A 23,062-nucleotide genomic window follows, 5' to 3' on the forward strand; every position below is an offset into this window, starting at 1 on the left:
CTCTAGCTACCGCTAGGAAAAATACAGAGAATGAAATGGAGATTCTAAGAGTACAACTCTTAGTTACAAGCTCTCTCTTTAAATGTAAGATCGAGGCTTAAAAATAATATAACAGTAAAATATCAAAGCCTCTTAAATGAAAATACAGAGAGAAAAGTTAAAGCTCGATGTAACAGTGAAGGCACGATCGTTCAAGATATTCAACGTGTTTCAGCAGCCTTCAATGCATCTTCAACCACCTATTTATAGTTGATGGTGGGTAAGTTTGAATTTTGGACCGTTGTGGGTGGTTGGGCGAGCATTTAATGCGCCAAAAACTAGCCGTTATAAGTTTCTGTGAAACACATAGTCGACAGAGAAAATGGGTTAGTCGACTATTTTATGAAATAAAGCTAAGCATAGTCGACAGACAGAAAGAGATAGTCGACTATCTTTTAATACAAAAATCCCATAGTCGACAGATGCAAGTGAATAGTCGACAGATGTGAAAATGTGAAGAAAATTTTGAATTTACAGAACAAAAATAGTCGACAGATGAAAAGCCATAGTCGACTATCCTTACTTGATAGTCGACAGACTAAGAAATAGTCGACAGATGCCTCACATAGTCGACAGATCAAACCAGCATAGTCGACTATCCTTATACATAGTCGACTATCCTTAACAGCATAGTCGACTATTCTAAGGCATAGTCAACAGAATGAAACACATAGTCGACTATCCTTTTGAAAACATAGAAAACTTTAACAAATCCTCATTTTGATCTTTTTGAAGGCAAGTTGAGATTATCAAAAGTATACTTTTAAAATAAATATCACTCAACCAAACTCAATATTTCTTCTATAGGATTTCATATCTTGCTTCAAAATTCATGTATTACAAATTTGTTTTCTCATTCATATAATCCATACCTTACTTCACAATTCACATATTAAAAGCTATTTTCTCATTTACATAATCCATGCCTTGCTTCATTTTATAAAAGTTATTTTCTCATTTATGTAATCCATATTGTAGAGATTGATTTTCATATAGTCATTATCAAAACCATTTTATTACTAAGAGTAAAATATCAAAGGCTGTTGTTAGTATTTTTTTACCACATTTTCATAAGATGATCTTAACTCAATTTGGCTCTTGCATTCGAAAATTTCGTATATCAATGGATTATTTCAATCAATACTTTTATCAGTTTTTCCAGCAAGAAGGAATTATCCATGAATCTTCCTACATTAACACTCCTCAACAAAATTTGAGTGGTCGAAAGGAAAATGAGACATCTCCCAAATGTTACTAGAGCACTTCTCCACCATCATCATGTCCCTAAACATTTATGGGGAGAGGCAGTCCTAACAACAACCTACTTAATCAACCAAGCTCCATCTAAACTCTTAAACCATTAAAGTCTCTTTCAGTGTTTGTCATCTTACTTTCTTGACATTGGTCCGCATACCTCCCTTCCTCTCAAAGTCTTTGGATGTTTGTCCTTTGTTCACATTCCTAAGCAAAACCGAGATAAATTTGATCCCAGGGCCCTTAGGTGTCTCTTCCTTGGCTACTCTCCTACCCAGAAAGGTTATAAATGCTACCATCATTTCACTAGAAAATTCTATGTGTCTAAGGATATTACCTTTGTTGAATCTCAACCATTTTTTGGCTCCTCTATCCTTGGTCACCAAGGGGAGAATCTATAGTGTGGTGACCAAATAGGTGTTCTTCCTAGCTTGGATTTAGTTCCCATCGGCTCTAGTGAGACAGAACCAGAAGAAACTATTGTTGCTCATCCCAACAACTCACCTATTCACTCTCCCATCTCCAGTAAACAGGACCCACGTAACCAAATAGATTAGCCTGAGCTACCAACCCTGGTTAGGTTTAAAGGCTCTTCCTATATGTTCAAGAGAAGAGCTCAGCCTATTCTACATTCTCAACATGGACCAACATCAGTTTCCTGCCCAGGTATTGAAGTCACTCATCCCTTGATTTCTTATAACCCTAATCCTAATGATTTGGATCTCCCTATTGCTATCAAAAAAGGGGTTAGAAGTTGCACTTAGCATCCATTGGCTAACTATATCTCCTATCATAGACTTTCCCAAAAACACAAAAGCTTTCTGACTTCTCTAGACACCATTGTCATTCCTAAGACAATAAATGAGGCTTTAAAAGATCAGAATTGGAAGCAAGCCATGTAGGAGGAGATGAGAGCATTGGAGAAAAATCAAACTTGGGAACTGGTGCCTAAACCAAAGGGGGTGGTTCTAGTAGGCTATAGGTGGATTTTTAACTTGAAATATAATGCAGATGGTTCATTGGAAAGATATAAAGCTTAACTAGTGGTTAAAGACTATACTCAAACCTATGAAATCGATTATTTAGAGACCTTTGCTCCTGTAACAAAGATGACAATAGTGAGAATTCTTCTATCTCTAGTAGCCTACTATGGGTGGCAATTATAGTAGCTTGATGTGAAGAATACTTTTCTTTATGGTGATTTAGAAGAGGAGGTGTTCATGGAACCACCACCAGGTTTTAATAAAAGAAATTCAGACAAAGTATGCAAGCTTAAAAAGGCACTCTATGGCCTCAAGTAGTCATCGAGAGCCTAATTTGATGGGTTTTCTAAGGCTATGAGACACATGAGATATCATCAGAGTAGGGGAGACCATACTCTAGTCTATTCATTGCACACTCACTAAACGAAAAGGTGACGACTTTGCTAGTCTATGTGGATGATATAATTGTTACATGCAATGATGTTGAAGAACAGAGGGTCCTGAAAGACAACCTAGCTCGGATTTTTGAGATCAAAGACCTTGGTATACTCAAATATTTTCTAGGAATAGAAGTAGCCTACTCTAAAGCAGGCATTTTTCTATACCAACGCAAGTATATTCTAGATTTGCTAACAAAAATAGGTCTGCAGGGAGGAAAAGGAGCTTGCACCCCTGTAGAAACTAACACTAAATTGGGAGGAGACACTAACAATCATCTAGTGGACAAGGGGAGGTATCAGAGATTGGTGGACCAGTTGATCTACCTATCACATACCAGACCTGACATTGCATTTGCTGTCAGTCTGATAAGTCAATTTATGCATATCCCCACTTAGGAACACATGCTGGCAGTGAGGAGGATACTATGCTATCTGAAAATAACACCAGGCAAGGGGATTTTGTTCAAGTCAGGTAATAATTTGGATATTCAAGGCAACACAGATGCAGATTATGCTGGATCCTTAGTTGATAGAAGGTCTACCACCAGGTATTATGTGTTTCTAGGTGGAAACCTTGTATCTTGGCGAAGTAAGAAGTAAAGTATTGTGGCAAAGTCTAATGCTGAAGCAAAATTCAAGGCTATAGCAGTTGGTCTATGTGAGCTATTGTGGCTAAGGATTGTTCTAGAGGATCTAAAAATTACTACTAATGGCCCAATTAAGTTATTCTATGATAATCAATTAGCTATTAGTATTGTTCATAATCCTATGCAACATGAGAGGACAAAGCTTATAGAAATAGACCGGCATTTTATAAAGGAGAAATTGGAAGGAGGTTTGATCCATATACCCTATGTTCCATCTGAGAAGCAAGTGGCTAATCTACTAACAAAGGAGATGGCTGCTAGAAGATTTGAAGACTTGGTATGCAAGTTGGGAATGAATGATATTCATTCACCAGCCTAAGGAGGAGTGTTGATTTTCGTAAGAAACTCAAGAGAAAGGAAAAAGGAAGGTTGTCTAATCATTCGTGAGAAGATTGGAAGTTAATCTAAACCTTTTGTTTTTTAGAAATCTCTAAATTCAATTTAGGATACTTTCTTAATTTCAGTTTAGAATTCTTTCTTAAAACTTTGTATAGGTAATCTTTCTTAAGTTGTTTTGTTGTAATCTTTCCTATGTTGTAATTCTCAACCCTATAACTAGGGCTGTATCATTGTGTGAAGTAAGAATGAAAGTATTCCATTCTCACAATATAAGTAAACACCAGATTTGGTGTTACCAACTACTAAAGTCTTTTTTCTATTTTTTCAAAAGTGCCCTTTATATGTTTTGCTTAAAAAGAACAAAAAACACAACAACCAAATAAGCTTATGTCCTAACTTGAACCTATGACCTCCAAGTCAGAATAAAACAAAAGGAACCTTACTGTTACACCAATGCTCATCATCAATTAAAATTTGTTTAAAACAAAAACTAAACTACAATCATGAAGTGCTGCCCCTTGAAATTGAGCCTTCAGTTGAAATATTTTTATTTTTTTAATTTTTACTTGCACATGCATAGCACGGGCCACTCCTTTAGTTTTAACTATTAGAGGACTGTAAATTTATTTCTAGCCATTCATGTCATTTTTCCCCTCCATATTGGTTTCTATAGGAGTAATGCTTTTTAAAGTATTAAATAATTATCATCATTATACTCAGGTATTAAGTGACTTAAAACATTTAGATTGTACTAAAAAAAATTTATTACATTATCTTTTATTGGTTACCATCAATTAAGGGTGCCTTCTAAGAAATGGGAGAATACAAGGAGAAAGAAAAAGTTGTCATATTCAGGGACAAAATTTAAATTAAGATTTATATTGTTAATGGGGTTAACCTTGAAGGAAAACTTGAAAAATAAAGCAAGTGTACCACTAATTTTACTTGATGCTAGTTTTGTGACTATGTTGGACATTTATGAAAAACAAGAAAGTGCTAAAAGTTAAAAAAAAAAAAGTAACAATAAATTTATCAATGATAGTAATAATTGACTGATCAATGCTATTGCTACTTCTGCTAAAGGGGAAAACTAGAAATTAGGGGAATGCGTAGGTTATATAAGTAGAACTTTCTCCTATTGTTAATAATGACCGTTATGAAGGGTGAATGTGGAAGAAAAAGTAGGTTTAATGCAAGTCAAGTGATCTTGATGAAAAATAACTTGATGCAAGTGTGGGCATTCATTGATGACAGATATTTTTATTCTATCTATGTTTAATTTCACATTTATTTTAGATTATTTTAGAGGTTAAATTCTCAGCATCATACATGGATTCCTATCAAGCCCGACGGGCAGTGCTGCTATCTTGAAGTCTTGATTAAGTTGAGTTTCGATCAACAGTTTCTTGCATGCTATTTTTGTTAACCTTTCTGATTTTGCTTGTGGAGGTGTGAGGACAAAGCAGGAAGACCGATCTTGGTACACTTGTGAGGGAAAATCATTCGAGCAACCCTATTTTGCACCAGCTAAAGTTTGTCTCTCTCTTTCTCTCTCTCTCTCTCTCCCCGTGGTGAATGTTTGTTCCTTCTATTTTGGGATTGTTTATGACGTTTATTTTCCCCATTTCTTTTCTGCAATTTGTTAGGGTCTTGGAAAACTGAAGCATGGGTTCAAATCCTTGATTCGCTATGGATTCTATGATTTTAGTCTGAATTAGGAAGTTTGTCATACGGAATTGTTGATGATGTTCATTTTCCCTTTTTGCTTCCTGCAATTTGTTATGATCTTGAAACATGTGTTCAGATCCTCGATTCACAAGGGATTCTATGATTTAGGACTGTATCAAGAAGTTTGCTGTAAGTGTGTCCACAATTTGTTTGATACTGGGTTTTGTTGTGTAACTTTTGTGGCTTAGGGTTTAAATGGTCGAAGTAAGGTGTAAGATTTGGAAAGCTTAACGTGCAGATAGCATATTTTGAAGATTTTTGATGTTTATTTATTGTTGATTTCAGATTTTACATTAAATGCCAAATTGTAGGAGCAAAGTATTGAACAGTGAAGAAAGATTTATTTCCATTAAATTCGAAAATATCATGAGGAATTCATAAAATCACTTGTATTTAATTATACGTTGACATTGCAGATACTTGGGAATATTGATGCATAATAGTAAAATTGCTGGAACTTTGGAGAGTTACCTATTTGATGTGTCTCTGGTGTATTGATTTGAAAACACCAATGACTTGAGTTAGAAAACTCCAATATAATTAATATATAAAAAAGGTTAGTCATATAACACATGCAAATTTGAGGTTCACAGAACAGTGCAATTATAACATAATCAATCCTTCAATCTATACCAGTCGAAGTTTGTATGTGGCTTACATATTTAAAAGAAGGTGTAATCTGAGAAGTATAATCAATTTCTTCATGTAGACTGTTGGATCTTATACATGATTTGCTTTGGATTTTGAAAGTCTTAGACATTGATTTTCATTTCATGGATAAGAGAAACAATCAGGATTTAGTAAGAGCTTTAAAAATTAGGGTTGTGGGAGACTGAACAATTTTCTGGCTGCCTCTTGCAAAAGGGTAGGACCAAAAATAAAGATCATAAGAATTAATCAATCTACTCAGACCGTGTATGAATGACCTTTTGTAGTTTTGTTTCTACTAATACTCTAGCTCCAGAAATAGAATTTAAACAATACCCTGCACACAAAAAGGATCATCATCACAAGTTTTAATCCCATTAGATGGAGGTCTACTACATGGATTCAAACTCCAATTATTTTTTATCCACGAATCTTCTATAAATCCATCATATTTCATGCCATGTCTAAAGGTTTCTCACCAAGTTTTTCTTTCACCTTTCTCTACCTATTATGCTATAAACTTCTTCAATTCCTTCCATTCTCTTCAAGTGTGTGTATAGTGTCATGACCCTATGAGCAATAAAGGGTATTATTGTAATAGGGTAGAATAGTTTGTTTTGGATATTTTAGCAATTAGTTAGGTGCACATGGCTGCATGTGCAAGGCTATTAGGAGACTAAAATGCCTATATAAGGCTGCTGTAAATGGAGGTGATGGACATGTTGAATGATATTTGAAATCCCAATATTTCTCTCTACAATTTCTCTCTCTCCTTCTTCTGCCATTCTCCCTCAATTCTCTCTAATTTTCTCTCTCTATTCTTCTTCAATTTTCCTTCTACATTCTATTCTTAACTTCAACGGTATCGGATCCTTCCGATTTCCATTTTAGTCCTAGGCTAAACCCTTGGACCATGACATATAGGTCTTCTTCTCATATGACTGTCATGACCCTGGGGATATGATTGTAACTGAGGAAAAATCCACGATGTATGAGCCGTTAGGGCTAACTGTAGAAGTTTAGAGGTTAGGCAGGAATAACTAACTCTTGTATAAACAGTTAGTAGGGTTGTTAGAGTAGTTAGTTGGTTGTATTTTTTATTATTTCCTTCAATTGTAAGTCTATAAAGAGGTTGGCGTAGTTAGAGGAAGGCATGATTTGAATGATAATTGAATTCCATTTCTCTCTCTCAATTCTTCTAACTCTCCCTAGATTTCCCTCTCGTCTCCCTCAATTCTCTCTGTTTTGTTCTTTCTCTCCCTCCCTTTCTGCTCTTTCTTTCCTGCATTCTTACCAATTTACTTCCTAAACCCTAGCCAAACCCTAGGGTCATAACAATGACAAACCATCTTAATCATGCTTTATGCATTTTATTTTAAGTAAGCATCACTTTGACATTATTACAAATAATCATTTATATTTCTTTCTTTCTTGCATGACTGCGCATTCATCATAACATCGACATCTCAATTACATGTATGTTAGTACCCAACTGCCCAATATTCTATACCATCCTGCATTTTTGCATGTATGAAGCACTTTTGTTTTTAACCATCCTTCCTTGATTCCATGAGTAACACCCTCAATAATCTCCCTTTAATTTTGGATAATTCTATGATGTATAGACTCTTCCAGTAAATGTGAAATACTCATTCTTGACACTTGAAAAAAAGATATATATCTGTATACATGTAGTTTGGACATGTGCACCAGAAATGTCCTCTAATAATCGAGTTTACCATATAACTATGCATAAAGCTTCCATTTATTGATAAATATTCTCTATTTTACAGTAAACATTATTAACTGAAAAACCTAAATAAGTATTGAATAAAATTGAAATTTTTCTGTGTGTCAGTGTCCTTGAATGTAAGAATTAGATGCAATCTGATGCTAAAACATAAGTTTACCCCAAAACAGTGCCTAGTTCCATGTAAGGCAGAGTTAAATGAGTTGGGAGCATAACTCAATCAATAATATTACCTATGTTATCAACTCTAAGAAGTATCATGATTCCAAGATCTTAAGTATGGTAGATAATATCACAAATCCAAACTAATGACCATGTCATCTTATAATTAATATAGAACTCAAATTCAAATCACTTATGTGCTTTATATGCACCCTTCACTTTCGAAACAAAAGTCTGGATTCTGCATGTCCTTTACACATTGATTGACCAACAATCATTGTGGAGTGTATGGACCCATGAGCATAATTTTAAGCTTCCAAGTTGCATAATCAAATGATGGCTGTTGCAGCATTCTGTGATTTCCTTCCTATAAGTGATGCTTTCTGTCACTTTTGTTTTTATGTTTACATACAGTATATGCCTCCAAGTTTATGTTTTTCCTCAAGCTTTATTTAATGGAAGATATTTATCTCAAGTTAATTCTTTTCCATTTCACAGTTTTGCAAAGTTATAGATCATTATGGTGTTGCTTTTGTATTTTCCTTAAGATGGATGTCTTATTGTATATTGTGCTATAATTCTTGTTAAATCAAACAACAAAAAAAGGGTAGTTATTTCATTATTTGGATGAATGCTGTGGATAAACACTGCTTGGAGATTAATTATTTTGGTGTTCTCTCTAGTTCTTTTCCCAGTGTTATGTCTTTATTGAAGATGAGAGCGTGCCTTGGTAGCCATGGTTATATTGCTCCTTTATGACTAAAGGATACGGGTCAAGTTGTGGAAACAACCTTTTTGCAAAGCAAGGGTAAGGTTGTGTACAAAAATGATCCTCTCTTGACCCTCACAAAGCAAGGAGCCTCAGACATTGGGAATGCCCTTTTTAGTCTTTATTAAAGATGAAGATATTTATCTTGCAAATTTATGGATTAGCATGGGACTGCTCTTATATTTTTGTTGTATTGTAGCCTTGAAACCTTGCTAAAACTGACATGAAAAATGATAGTTATTTCATTATTTGGATAAATACCGATTAAAAGTTTTACTTGATTTGGGTTTTAGGCTGCTATGAGGGATATTCAAGACTGTCTTCCAGATGAGCCAAGGATTAGATCCGATGCACATGGACGACATACCACATCTAATTTCTATGATTCGCCTGCAGAGTTTTCTAGTGCAAATCTGTCATCACATTCACATGGTATTGGACGCAGGAGACCTAGAGTGCAAGGTCCGGGATCAGTTAACTTGTCATCTCAGCCAGGCAGGCAGGGACCTCTTTCATCATCTTCTGGGGATGATCCCTGTGCTGCACAAAGGGAGTCCTTGACAAAAATTCAAATGGATGCTCAAGCCAGAGTGCTTCCAGTTACTGGGTCCAGAAATCCAGATGTGTCTGAGAGGGAAATTCCAAACAGTGAATATGGTTTGCCGGTGGAGAAGAAAAGGAAGGTATTATGATGCAGTCATTATGACTTGCACAATTTATTTTATGAGGAATTAATTGTCATTTACTTACATATTGCAGAGCAGTGAAGCTAGAATTGGAAAGCAAGTTGAATCCCAAGAGAAGAGGATCAGGAAAGAACTTGAGAAACAAGATATGTTAAGGCGTAAGGTATGGGCTTATCTATCCTGCTACCTCAAGTGCAAGTAATTGTTGACTCTGAGTTATTTTGGGGGGTGGGGTGAAGATAGCAAAGATCTTCTTTTAAAATGATGTTGAGAATCTATTGTTTCTGTTGTAAGAGAGAGGAGCAAATGAGGAGAGAAATGGAAAAGCAAGAACGTGAGAGGCGGAAGGATGAAGCAAGGATGATGCGTGAAAAGCAGCGACAGCAGGAGAAGTTTCTGCGTGAAGAAAGACGTGAAATTGAACGGAGGGAAAAATTTTTGCAGAAGGAATCTCAGAAAGTAAGTTTAAGAAACTAAGCATTCTAGTATTTGGGGCTGTAAATTATCCTTTATCAGCAGCTCATAGGAATGTCCAAACTCTATTATATCTGTTCCTCTATCTTTTCTATTTGTTTGTGAAGGCTGAGAGGAGGAGGCAAAAAGAAGAGCTGCGCAGAGAAAAGGAAGAAGCAAAACTCAGAGCTGCTCTTGAGAAGGCTACAGCACGCAAACTTGCCAAGGAATCTGTGGAGCTAATTGAGGATGAACGTCTTGAGCTAATGGAGTTGGCTGCTTTAAGCAAGGGATTTCCCTCAATAGTTGCCCTTGACTATGACACACTGCAAAACATTGAATCATTCAGAGGTAGGTTTTGCTTTATATTACATAAGGACTTGTTTTTGTAATTTCAGTTAATTAGTTAACCTCCCCTGAAGTTCATTCAAAATTTAGATGTTTCATTCACTCTCTAACAGTGACACCAAACTTCCCCATGAGTGTTTTTAAGGAAATGATATCACCACTGTTAAACTACATTCTAACCATGCCTTTTAAGTAGATTTCGGGTTAAAAACATATTATTTGGTCAAACATTGGACACTAGATTTATATAATAGATATGCATATATAAACATATGAGGGTGGGCACTCGTAGCAACGTTAAAGTTGCTCCTTAGTTGTTAGATGGTCACGGGTTTCAAGTTGTGGAAACCACTTTGCAAAGCAAGGATAAAACTTCATACAAAAATGACCCTCTATTGACTCTTACAAAGTGAGGAGCCTCCTGTACTGCGGACACCCTTTTTTATGCATAATGCACATATATATATGATCTTTCTAAAAAGTTCATAAAAAAAAAAGAAATAAAATGACTTAACTCTTCTCTTATAGCCACTGCCTCCGAACTTGTCACCACCACCTCACAACCATTTAGCACCTTCTACCTCCCCCCTCTTTCTCTCTCCCCCTTCACCTTGCTCTTTCCTGCCAACCTGTTGCTAGAAAATCTATCAATAACCTAACACCAAAGTTCCAAAGCCATCAGCACCCTCTGTGGCACCACAATCTCCTCCTAACTAACAAGTAACAACAATTGCTCTTGTGAATTTAATCTCCTCCTTTTTGCTGCAACAGGAGTTCACCTTCTATGAATTCAACAATCACTCACCATTAACCATTTATTCACTCTTTTTGTGATTTTTTTTCCACACACACACACCCCAAAAAAACATATGTGTACATTAATGTTTTGGGCAGAATGAGATATATGTAGTTATATTTGGAGATACAAATCATTGATATGGAAGAGAGTTTGAAATACCTCACCATTCTCAAGACAATCATATTATACCCAACCTGAACCCAAGCCACCCTTAAACTTGATCTTGCTCTTCCATCAGTTAAAGTCCAGAACGTTAAAATCCCTCCCTGTCTCTCTTAGTAGCAACACTCCCCCCAAAAAGAAAAAGCACATCCCTCACCACAGGACACATAAAACACCTCCACCTCTGCTTGACAAGGCTGACATCCCATTGCCACCTCACTTTACCGTTGAAATATTTGCGTTGCATGTACCTTTGTATGCACAGTGGACTTTGACTCTGTGTATGTGTGTCTATTACATCCATTCTACATGGTGGGCTAATCGGCCATAGATGAGGTGGGCTATTGCAGTCTAAGGGAAACTGAGGTGGTTAATTGGCCATGATAAAGGCATTGGGGGTCCTTTGGATGTGGAACAAAGGGAAAATGACATGGGTGAGTGGTCTTGGAGGTGATTGTTTGCGGTTGTAAGCATGTGTTTTGTGAAAGTAGTGTTGCCTGTTGAATGACAGTAGTGGTGGTAGGAAGTGAGTTTATCTTTGGGTAGGCTGTGGAGGTGCCAATGGTGGCGGTGGCTGATGGTGCTTGGGTGGTGGGCCAATGGTGGTTTGATCATGATTTTTGGGTCATCTTTGGAAATGGCCTGCAAGAGAAGAGGGTGAGTATCAAGTCTCCTACATCCTGATGTTGAGAGGGGATAGTTGTCATTGTGTTAGCTACTATGCGAGGTCAGAAAAAATAGTTACATTTCTTTGTGTTTTGTTGACAGCAAGGGTGAATTTGTTACCAAATCTTGAAAATAGTAGACCCAACAAATTATTTTCAAGATGCAAGGGGAGGTGTCTCACAATTCAGTAAATCTAAGGAGAGGTGCATTTTACCCCTTAGAATTTGTATCTTTGCAATTGATTTATCATCCCTGTACAAGTTCTACATTAGCTTTCTGAAACCAACAAAAGCATTTTTCTTTTTTTCTTAAAACTCTGGAATTTTCAGGAAAAGATTTTAAAAACTGTTTATGGTACTATATCTCAAATAGATTCTCTTTGTTCTTTTCTAGTTTTGGAAACAAAAAACAATAGAACCATAAGCAAACAGAGCCAACATTCCTTACATGGAACTACTTTCATTTTATTTTGGGGTGCTGACTTCATAGTGTTCAGGTGTCTTGGAATTTATTGACCTTGTCAGTTACGCTATCATGACAGAATTCATAGATTCCGCTTATCGTCATTTAGTAATGTGTTACTGAGCTGCTTGAACAGAATCTTGAATGTTTCATGCAAATCTTCTACTTCTCATTATTCTATTATATTTATGACTTAGTTCAATATATTTTTCAAATCACATGGGATTCTTGAACATAAGTGTTACACTTCAGGTTTATTGCGTTCATTCCCTCCCAAGTCTGTGCAGTTAAAGAGGCCATTTTCAATTCAACCCTGGACAGATTCAGATGAGAACATTGGAAACCTTCTCATGGTATGTCCCAAGAACATTTCTGCTTCGTTTTGTTTGGGATGAGGGAATCTTCATTGCAGAAATCCCACATCAACAAATTTTGCATGTATCTTCTGTTTGAGAAGGCTTGTGTCCTTGTTTTCTTCTGTTGTACAATTCTTGCATCTTCCCAGCTGGAGTTGTTTTATTTGTAATTTATAAATGTTGCCCATAGCTATTTGAAAGTGTAAAGTGTGACCTATTAAATTGTTGCCCTCTGCTTGTGGCTTCTCATATATGTTGGGGTAGAATAAGGACGCATCCTTTTATAGTTATAATACTGAGAAGAGAAAAAAAAATTAAAAAAGAAAAAAGAAAACTAAGACTATCCTTCCAGATCACTGATGATGGATTGAGTGACCCCTTATTATCTGGGAGGACATTCCTTCTTCTCCAAGCAGTGCACCCAGTCCGTACTAATTTTTTGTCACCAACTTATACCTTTTTCAATTTTCTTTGGGCAATTGGCTATGATTAGGGATGTAGATGGGGCCAGGCCCCAATTAATCCCATTTACATGTTTTGATAGATTTTTAAATGAGCCTTGTACCTATACCTCATTCTTGTACTTGTTTTCACTTTAAATGGGGTTAATTGGGATCCATTGGCTACCAGTTTACATCCCTAGATATGATATCAAGATTAACAACTCAAGGTGCCGCCAAAAGCAGCCTTTTCAGGGTCTCACTGAATCAAACAAATGGTTGAAACCCTTTGCCGATGGAGGATGCTGGAAGCAACCTATAAAGACATTTAAGTAGTGTCATAAAATTGGTTCCAAGGCCCAAGCATTGGTTTGGGATGTTTTGGATGAAGAAAAGTGATGCAAATAGGGACAGCAAAATAGCTAACATGACAAGGATTTAGTGCTGAAACAATGGACAGCAAATAAGACACTGAAACAACTGAGAACAAACCTTTTTAGACCTAGAACCACAAAGTAGCAGCAGCTTCTTGCTAGCCTCTCGCACCTATGGCAGCAATGGAGGGATTGGTAGGTGCTGTGGGGTTGAATTCTCAAAACCCTAGCTGGTTTGGAGCTGAAACCCCATGTAGAGATTTCTGTCTTCTAAATGCTGAAAAAGTCCCTCTAAAGTGGCTGAGAAGCTCTATTATACCAGCCCTCAAGCTTCCAAGAGAAGCCAACTCCTATTTGCAAATTACTCCTAAAATTCACAAATCTTTTAGGAACCCCATCAAAACACTTGCCATTACAAAAAGATAGCCCCAAACAAAATTACACAAAAATATACCCCAAAATCTGAAAATTACCAAAATACTTTTAACACCCGATTAAAGAAAACATGTGAAAATAAAAATTATGTACAGTTTTGCATAAAAAGCCCTTCCTGAAGTTTGTTATGCTGAATTTTGATGTTTTATGCATCAAGGGTATTTCTTTCATTTTGCATAATGTTTCCTAAAATCGTTTTTGTACACTCTAATTATCCGTTGGGGTTTTTATTTGGTGGTAATCTTGCAATTTCAATTTTTGATTTTCGTAACCCTAGTTTCATATTAGTTTTCAGGTCCCAAAATCCATCTTTTCATCCATATTTTACTTCTAAGTTGCCTATCAGCCTATTACATATCAAAACCTAGCGTTTTCAACAATTTTCCTAGCATTCTAACCCTAAATAAGCCTCCAATTAGTCAGTATTCTATCAATACCAGAGATCTGTCCTACATCATTAGCTAAGGTGACTAAGTCCTCCTCATGGAGCTAGATTCTCTACTTTAATAACTTGGCCAGTATCTTCCGTCTTAGAAAGACAAAAATGTTTCCCACAATCTCTCTTGTTGATCCTGTGCCCATCTGGCATGGGTTCCTAGTTAGCACTTCTTAAGTCTATTTCCCCTTATACAGTTTTCAAGTGGTGAAGTGGAGTGAGGGCAAGAAAGGAGTTAGCAAGAACAACCAGTTGGCACTAATCACACCCAAAATACAATAATTGAACTCAAGTATAGAGGATCAAGAGGAAAAGGGATGTGATGTTTTCTTTATTTAGTTTGAATCAGGAGTTAAGATTTGTTAATATGTGAAGTTAATTCCTTAATCTTCATCATACTTGTGATTTTCAGGTTTGGAGATTCTGCATTACTTTTGCTGATATTTTGGAGCTTTGGCCTTTTACCCTTGATGAATTTGTTCAAGCCATTCATGACTATGTAAGCTTTCAAGGATGTCTTTCTTTGAGTTGCTGCAAAACTGACACTTAGTTCACTTCTGGTATTTTCTGGCACTTATATTGGCAATACCTATCCTTTAGGACTCAAGATTGTTGAGTGAAATACACATTGCTCTCCTGAAATTGATTATCAAAGATATTGAAGATGTTGCAAGGACACCCTCTACTGGGATGGGAACAAATCAATATGGTTCTGCTAATCCTGAAGGAGGGCATCCACGGATTGTTGAAGGGGTAACCACAAGCTGATGTTTGATCAAATCTAAATTAACAGCTTTTGCAGTAAAGACTGCTTTTTGGTTACAGAACTTTATGTTAATATTAACTTCCTACAGGCCTATATGTGGGGTTTTGACATACGCAACTGGAAGAAGTTCTTAAATCCCATGACATGGCCTGAAGTATTACGGCAGTTTGCCCTATCTGCAGGGTTTGGGCCACAGTTGAAGAAAAGGAGTACTGAACGGTGCTTGCCTGATAATGATGAGGTGCCTTTCTAATGTTTTCAGCATTTCTCCCTAACATTTGCACCTTCTATCATTTGACTGAGATTACAAGTAATTAGTCTAGTCATGTCAATGCTGCTGAATAATTTTTGTTTTAAATCTTTTGTGTGATATTGCGGTCAGAATCCACAGAAAAAATCGTGTGTAGTACCCTTAAAATTGGGGGAAATGGAGGTGAAATGTAATGCTATAATTGGATGCTTATTTCTTAAACAAGCCTGAAACTCATCACTCGTTGGAAGCACTTCAGTTTATGCCAAGACTGCTTACTTCGGTCAGGCTCTTGTAAACGTCAGGCTTGCACTTTTTAGTGGCATCTGGTGGGAAAAACAATCTGGCTTAAGTGTTTGGGCCCATCTCATCCTGCCATGTTAGGATGGTGTTGGCATGCATTGTTGGGCATTGGGGTTGATTCAGGGCTGGGGCATGTCTTGTCACATGAACAGTGCATTGGGATGATTCTCAAGGACTTTTGTATGGTCATTCCTGACAACTATACTTTTGTGCAAATGTCATATAATCACGTTAGTCTTGGTGAATGTCTTCAATTGGAATTGCTTTGGTAGACAAATAACTCTCTTAGTTATAATTATAAAAGATTGTTAATTTTAACATACCACTGTGGTATGGTATTACTTGCGCATTGTATTACAAATAGTTGTAAACTTGATATTCAGCCCTATAGAAAATCTGAATAATTATTGGAAATTTAGATCCCGTATCAAGATATTATGATCTAGACATTTGTTGGATGATTTCATATGGTGAACCCAACCCTTACACGGTGATATCATTGTTGTTGCTTTGGCTCCATCGTATATACATGGGCTTGAAAGTACTTGTCTGAAACCTACCCCCATTGCCTCTCCCAGCCTCTAGCCTCGTGTTTTTCCTGGAAATAATCTAGTCATGTCTTTTTTATCTCATTATTTTGTCTAGTGAATGATATGCTTATCTCATATTTATCGGATGCATAGATAATTTTTCTCTTATCATTTTTAATCTAATGTATTCTAGAATCTGGAACTCTTGATTGCATAAAAGAAGTAAAGTAGACTTATTTAATGCTTAATTTATTATCTTTAGGTATAGTAGATATGCATTTGAAAGTTACATCTAGCTTCCTCAATGGTGCAATTTTGTAAAGGGTATATTTTAGTTGCTGCATATACAAATTGAAACGATCCAAACTAGCATGCTTTTACATTCGACAAATATACATTATTTAGTTAAAATCGATTCTTGATAAATTATAGAGATGACTGGTAGTTGGCCCCACATAGTTAGTGTAAGGCTTGGTGTACAACACATCAAGCCTTAATCACACTAGTTGGGGTTTGCTACATGAATTCTAGCTTGCTAGTCATCTCTCTCTATAGGCATATTATTAATACGTTTTGTTCATCTGTATCTATTCCCATATTATGCCTCTAGAATTCATGTAGCCAACCCCTCAAAGTGGAATAAAGGCTTGGTATGTTATTGTTCCTCTACCTCTTTTGCTAAAAAAAACTTCTTCCATTCCATACACTCCCTTCACAGGAGCCTCTATTAGTCTTCTCTTCACATGACCAAGCCATCTTAATTGTGTCTCACACATCTTATATTCAATAGGAGTCACTTTAATCTTTTTATTGTGGATGTTTTTTGTTTTGTTTTTTTTGTTGGATAGGATGTTTTTTGTTTTTATTGCATTATTGATAAATTAAATAACTACCATTGCTTGGTGCAATGGTAATGCTCCACTTGCCAAACATAAAATTGCAAGTTCAAGTAGGCAGCCATTTTCCGGAAATGGCACCAAGTGAGACTCCCGAATCGCTCCCTTGAATAGCCATGCAACACTTAGCATAAACCAAGCCCACCTCAGCTCTAAGTCAACCTACCTTGTGCCTATTGCAAGGGAAAACTAGCTTATTTCTAGAGAGATAAACACTCACAACAACCCTTTTAGAGGGAGAAGCTCTCTAAGGCTACTTTTATTAGAGTCAGTGAGAAGATAGGATTGGAGGGATGATTACAAATGAGGATGGGAAGGATTTATTTCCACCTCCTAAACAAATGACCAAGATTGAAGTGATACAATGAACTACAAAACAAGACTCTTCAACTGCTTGACTCTTGGCCTTTCGTATGCTATAAAGCACGGACACTCCCAATGGGTTGTCGTACTGATGTTTGTTGGCATCTTAGACATTCCGACATGCCTACAAGCCTCTAATACTTGTTGGACAGACTCAAGTGGTGAGTTAGACACTTTCTTAAAATTTTTTAAAAGGATATAAAAGCAGACACATGTAGGACACGTGCGTTCCCAATGCTGACACTTCAAATACTAAACATAAGGGTTTTCTTTTTGAATCTTCATTTTACCAGCTTGGCAATTGTATGATTCTTTAGTTTTTCAAAGTTTTGATTGTAGGTCTGTCTAGTTTTCGTACCCCGCACTTCTATTTTCTAGCTCTTTAAACATCAACTGGATTGTAAGCAATGAGGACAGCTGGACTGCAAGCTGATTGCTAATTAGATTAGAGTTATTCATTTAGCATTTTGGCTTATGAATTTTAAATTCATATTTATGAGTTTGGAATATAGTTTTGATATTTTATTATGCCATTACAAATATAAAATACTATTTTTTTTAATTAATGTATGTCAACCATGTCATTTCCTACTTTTTTGAAAAATGTTAGTGTCCTCATGTCTATCTCCGTGCTTCATAGAATCATAATTCATATGTTTTACTCTAAATGTACATGGCCTTCTATACCTAAAACATAATAGATATGCTAGAGTGTACTAAAGTAGTCTGGCATTTTGGATAAGTGTGGAATAAGAGTGCCATGCAGCTTCCTGGATCAAGTCCATGTCATGCCTGCATGGCGCTTTGTAACCCCGTGAATTCGATCCGTGACACAAGGGTGACTGATATGAAGATTGGCCAATTTAATCTTTTGGTTAGTGAAGATCATTTAGGACCAATCTGCCTTAATGGATCTGAATCCATATATACAAGATATATTTTCCGCTTTAAGCTGCACTGCATCCAAACGACTCTAGCCTGCTAAAATTCAGTTAGGCTGCTGAGATAATCCAATGTGGGGAATGACAACAGAATATATTGCAGTTCTGAAATTGCATTAGTTAATTCTTTGATATAAAGTTGTTTTTGCTAAATAGAGTACGGACTTTGTTTTGTTTGTGTGCATGTATGTGTCTTCTTTGAGAATTACCAAAGTCCAATCCTCTTTACAAGTTTACCCAAAAAAAAAAATAGCTTTCTCTTTTTCTCGAGTTTGCTTTTTCTTCTGATATTGAAATAGACAACTTTATTTGTTTGTACAGACTAAAGGCTGTGAAGACATAGTTTCCATTTTACGCAATGGTTCTGCAGCTGAAAATGCATTTGCAATTATGCAAGAAAAAGGATTTTCACTTCAGCGCAGATCTAGGCATCGGTTGACGCCTGGAACAGTGAAATTTGCTGCTTACCATGTACTTTCCCTTGAGGGAAGCAAAGGTCTGACAGTTTTAGAACTTGCACACAAAATTCAGGTACTTGTATACTGATATTGGATTGTTCTGTGCACCCCTTTACCTTCTCCTGACTTCTTTCTCTCTGCTTGAAGAAATCTGGACTTCGTGACCTAACAACAAGCAAGACACCAGAGGCCTCTATTTCTGTTGCTTTATCGAGGGATCCTGTTCTTTTTGAAAGAACAGCTCCTTCGACCTATCGTGTACGACCTCCTTTTAGAAAAGATCCTGCTGATGCTGAGGCAATCCTCTCAGCAGCCAGAGAGAAAATAAAACGATATGAAACTGGTTTTTTAGCTGGGGAAAATGCTGATGATGTTGAAAGAGATGAAGACTCCGAAGGTGAAGGTGCTGAGGGTCCTGAAGTTGATGATGTAGGTACTCCTAATGTAAACAAAAATAGCAGTAGTTATCAAGACGTCAACACATGCTCGGGAAATGAAAAGGAAAATTTCTCAGACAATGTCGTATTCAATCTGGAGAATGAGTCTGACATTGCCGGTGGGGATCTGTTTCTTTTCTTTTTCAATTTGATTAATTATATATTTTTTGTTCATCGTCTTAGGCTCTAAGGATTAAAATTTCCAGGCACTCATGTTGATAGATTTATTAGTGCTGCTGGTAACAACAATGACTCATGTAACCTTGGTCACGGAGATACAGAAATTGATGAAAGTAAATCAGGTGAACCATGGGTTCAAGGACTTACTGAAGGGGAATATTCAGAGCTTTCTGTTGAGGAGCGTCTCAGTGCTCTTGTTGCCTTAGTCGGCATTGCCAATGAAGGAATCTGTACCCGTGCTGTGCTTGAGGTAATATCTTTCTGATGGCTTAGTGTAGTTATACAGTAAAGGACAAGAGAAGTTGGTTCTGTCTGTGTTTTCATGTTGGTAGTTTTGCAGGATCGTCTGGATGCTGCAACTGCTCTTAAAAAGCAAATGTGGGCTGAGGTGCAATTACATAAAAAGCGCTGCAAAGAAGAGAATATATCTCGATTCCATTGCTCTTCTTTTATGGGGAATGAAGCTGAAATTAAACAAACATCTGCTACAGCAGAGAGCAGCCAAAGCCCTTTGGCTACTGTTGATAGCAAACTTAATGAGTCGCCCCTAAATACTGCAGTAAAGAAGGAATCTTTGGTTGGCACAGACAATGCCCAAGAGGACCTCAATAGTCTGCCTTTAGAGAGGAGCATGGTAGAATCTGATGCTGCCATGGTTCATATTGGTTCAATAATTCAGCAAAATGGATGTGCGGCAGAAAGATTACATCTACAGTTGAAGTCTTATGTTGGCCACAGAGCTGAAGAGATGTATGTATATAGGTCATTGCCTCTTGGCCAAGATCGTAGACGTAATCGTTACTGGCAATTTGTTGCATCTGCTTCTAAGCACGATCCTGGTTCTGGAAGGATTTTTTTTGAATCGCCTGATGGCTATTGGATGCTTATTGATACTGAAGAGGTAAGATTCTTATGCGTGTGTATATAGATTTGTGGTCCATGTGGTATTTGGCTTTCAAAACTCAATGTTATGTGCTGTCTTATGTTTGGTTTTGAGAAAAAAGCAGTCTGCACCTTTGTGCTATGTATTTTACCCTGAATGTTTGTGTTATATTCTTTTGATGGGCTTCCCCCTCAAATGGTTGGGCAAAAAGCTTTTGCAAATTGCTCTCAAAGCGCACCACATCTTTCAGTTGACACTTCTTTGACAGGTTGGGAAAAATGACATGGAGGGGGTTATCTCAAATCTAGGGAGTTGAAGATATATAGGGAGTTACAGATTGTCTTTTCTGTATTATGTTATAATTATTGAACATCAACCGCATAAAAGAAGCAGATGTGAAGAGCATCAAGGTTTATCTATCAACTATGATGGAGAGAAGAGTGTGTTTTCTGTTGGGCACGAATTCTCTCTGTTGTCTCTCTCATCTTCTCTCTCATCCTAACAAACCAAACCTCTATTAGTCCCTTCACTGTGTGCAAACTGCTCTTTGTTACTTTGGCTGTAATTAACCCAATTCCAGTTTTACAATGGGTGAATGATATATAGCCTGCAATCTTTTCTTTTATATTGAAATTGAGTTGTTCTAGCCTGTTGCCCACTTTGTTCTGGTTCCTGTGAGAGTAATAATCACCCAGGATGAACTTACATGCTTTTCATCTTAGTTTTAGCAGAAGAGATTGCTTATTGTTGTGATTTTGGATTTAACTTTATGAAATTCTATTTGTGTATGTTTTGGCTTGTAAGTTATTAGTATGATATTATCTTGACATATCTCCAGAAATGCAACTTCTTGAGTTGCATGAGTTGTTCAGTCTTGTTAATGAGGAAAACAAAAGTTCTTGAATCCTGTTTAGCAGCCAAGGCTTTGGGCAGATTCTGAGACTGGAGATATGGAGTTCCCAACTATTATTTCAATGTTTCCTGAGATGTTAATGTGGTGAACGTGTATAAATACACCATTTAGTCTCATTCTAACAGGCTATTTATCATTGTGTCTTTTTAATGCTTTGCATCTGATTGCTGTAGGGGTTTGATGCTCTTTTGGCATCCTTGGACACACGTGGGATTAGGGAATCTCATTTGTCCATAATGTTGCAAAATATTGAGAAGCCTTTCAAGGAAAATGTTAGAAAGAATTCAAGATGTGTTGGTGTTATGGAAAAAGATGGAAGTGTTGGAAATGGAGCTGCTGAAATGGATTCTACTCCTCAATGTAGTTCTGATGACAGTCCAAGCAGTACGCTGTATGGTTCATATTCTAATATAGGTGAACCATCGTCCTCTTTTAGAATTGAGCTAGGGAAGAATGAAACTGACAAAAAGGCTGCTGTAGGAAGATACCAAGAGTTTCAGACGTGGATGTGGAAAGAATGTTTCAATTCGTCAATTCTATGTGCAATGAGATATGGAAGGAAAAGGTGCAGACCATTATTAGGAATCTGTCAGTTTTGCCTCAATGTATATATTGTTGGAAACAACCTGTGCCCATCTTGCTATAGGGAATTTGGAAACTCTGATGACAACAGAGATGTTTCTGAAAATATTGTCCATTGTCAAGAGAAAAGGAAAGTTACCCTCAAGAACTCTGATATATCAGATTTTTCTCTTCCGTTGAGAATCAGGTTGCTGAAGGCCTTCTTAACCGTCATTGAGGTGAGGAAATAGTTTCTTGGACAGTTGTGTTGTTTGCATCAGAAACCCTTCGGATTCCTAGATATCCTATATTCAACATCTTGTTTATCATTTTTTGAATTTTTTCTATATTTTACGTTTTTGGATTGGCAGGTTACTGTTCCATCCGAGGCTCTTCAATCTTCTTGGACAGAGAACTATAGGAACAGTTGGGGAATGAAATTGCATTGTTCAACATCAGCACATAGTCTTCTACAGGTTTCCCCCTCCCCCCTAGTCTGTCTATTGCAAAGTGTTGAACTTTTGCATGTCTTTTTCTATTTCTTAGTTTTTTTTCTTTTTTCTATTCCCTTTTCTTTTTTACATGGAATTAACATGCTTCTCAGCTTTTTCTTATTTTCTACTAAAATTTTTATTAAGCATTGGAATCTTTTCCCAACAAGCAATCCATTTTAATGAAGGATATGTAATTCTTATGAATGTCTTAAGTTTCTGCATCTAGTTGACTACTTGATTTTATAATTAGTGGAGTTTACTTAGCTGCATGTTGCATTTTCTTGCAATGATCTACATTATGCTCTCACCAAACATTGCAACCTGCATGTCAATTGTCTGTATGTGACCGTCACATGCAGCACACTGATATTTTGAGCATTGCCTCTTAAGAAGGAAGATTGGGCAGAAACCCTTTTGTGTTTAATGTTTAAAATGATCACATTTGGACTGGGTACTTTCAGTAACTTAAGAAGATACTATCATATTTGCAGTTCTAGTTTCTAGGTGTTCAGCTTAATGAATGCCCATTATTATCTTGGAGGAAGATTTGAAGAATTAACTGATTGTTTCGTAGCATGCTGAGAATTCAGGTATTCAGTCTAAAAGTACTGTAATGCTTAAAAGTACTGGATGAGAGAAAGAAAGAGGGTGTGTGTGTGTGGTGGTGCTTGTGGGGGGGAAGAATATTGGACAAACAGAAACACAATTTAA

General features: G+C 36.7%; 1 protein-coding gene across 2 annotated transcripts in view; it reads left to right on the top strand.

Annotated features, from left to right (window-relative positions):
* The window catches only part of LOC127808856 (homeobox-DDT domain protein RLT1-like), a 43,200-nt gene that overhangs the window by 17,528 nt on the left and 2,610 nt on the right, over positions 1-23,062 (top strand). For both annotated transcript variants that reach the window (XM_052347523.1, XM_052347524.1), the window contains exons 3-17: positions 5,152-5,234; positions 9,053-9,442; positions 9,519-9,608; positions 9,740-9,904; positions 10,027-10,249; positions 12,588-12,688; positions 14,789-14,875; positions 14,977-15,129; positions 15,231-15,383; positions 18,747-18,956; positions 19,031-19,439; positions 19,527-19,750; positions 19,841-20,401; positions 21,470-22,096; positions 22,229-22,333. In XM_052347523.1, coding sequence (XP_052203483.1) covers positions 5,152-5,234; positions 9,053-9,442; positions 9,519-9,608; positions 9,740-9,904; positions 10,027-10,249; positions 12,588-12,688; positions 14,789-14,875; positions 14,977-15,129; positions 15,231-15,383; positions 18,747-18,956; positions 19,031-19,439; positions 19,527-19,750; positions 19,841-20,401; positions 21,470-22,096; positions 22,229-22,333 — 3,581 coding nt within the window. The remainder of the gene's footprint in view (positions 1-5,151; positions 5,235-9,052; positions 9,443-9,518; positions 9,609-9,739; positions 9,905-10,026; positions 10,250-12,587; positions 12,689-14,788; positions 14,876-14,976; positions 15,130-15,230; positions 15,384-18,746; positions 18,957-19,030; positions 19,440-19,526; positions 19,751-19,840; positions 20,402-21,469; positions 22,097-22,228; positions 22,334-23,062) is intronic.

Source organism: Diospyros lotus, chromosome 8 (genome assembly GCF_014633365.1).
Source record: "Diospyros lotus cultivar Yz01 chromosome 8, ASM1463336v1, whole genome shotgun sequence".
NCBI classification, from domain to species: Eukaryota; Viridiplantae; Streptophyta; class Magnoliopsida; order Ericales; family Ebenaceae; genus Diospyros; species Diospyros lotus.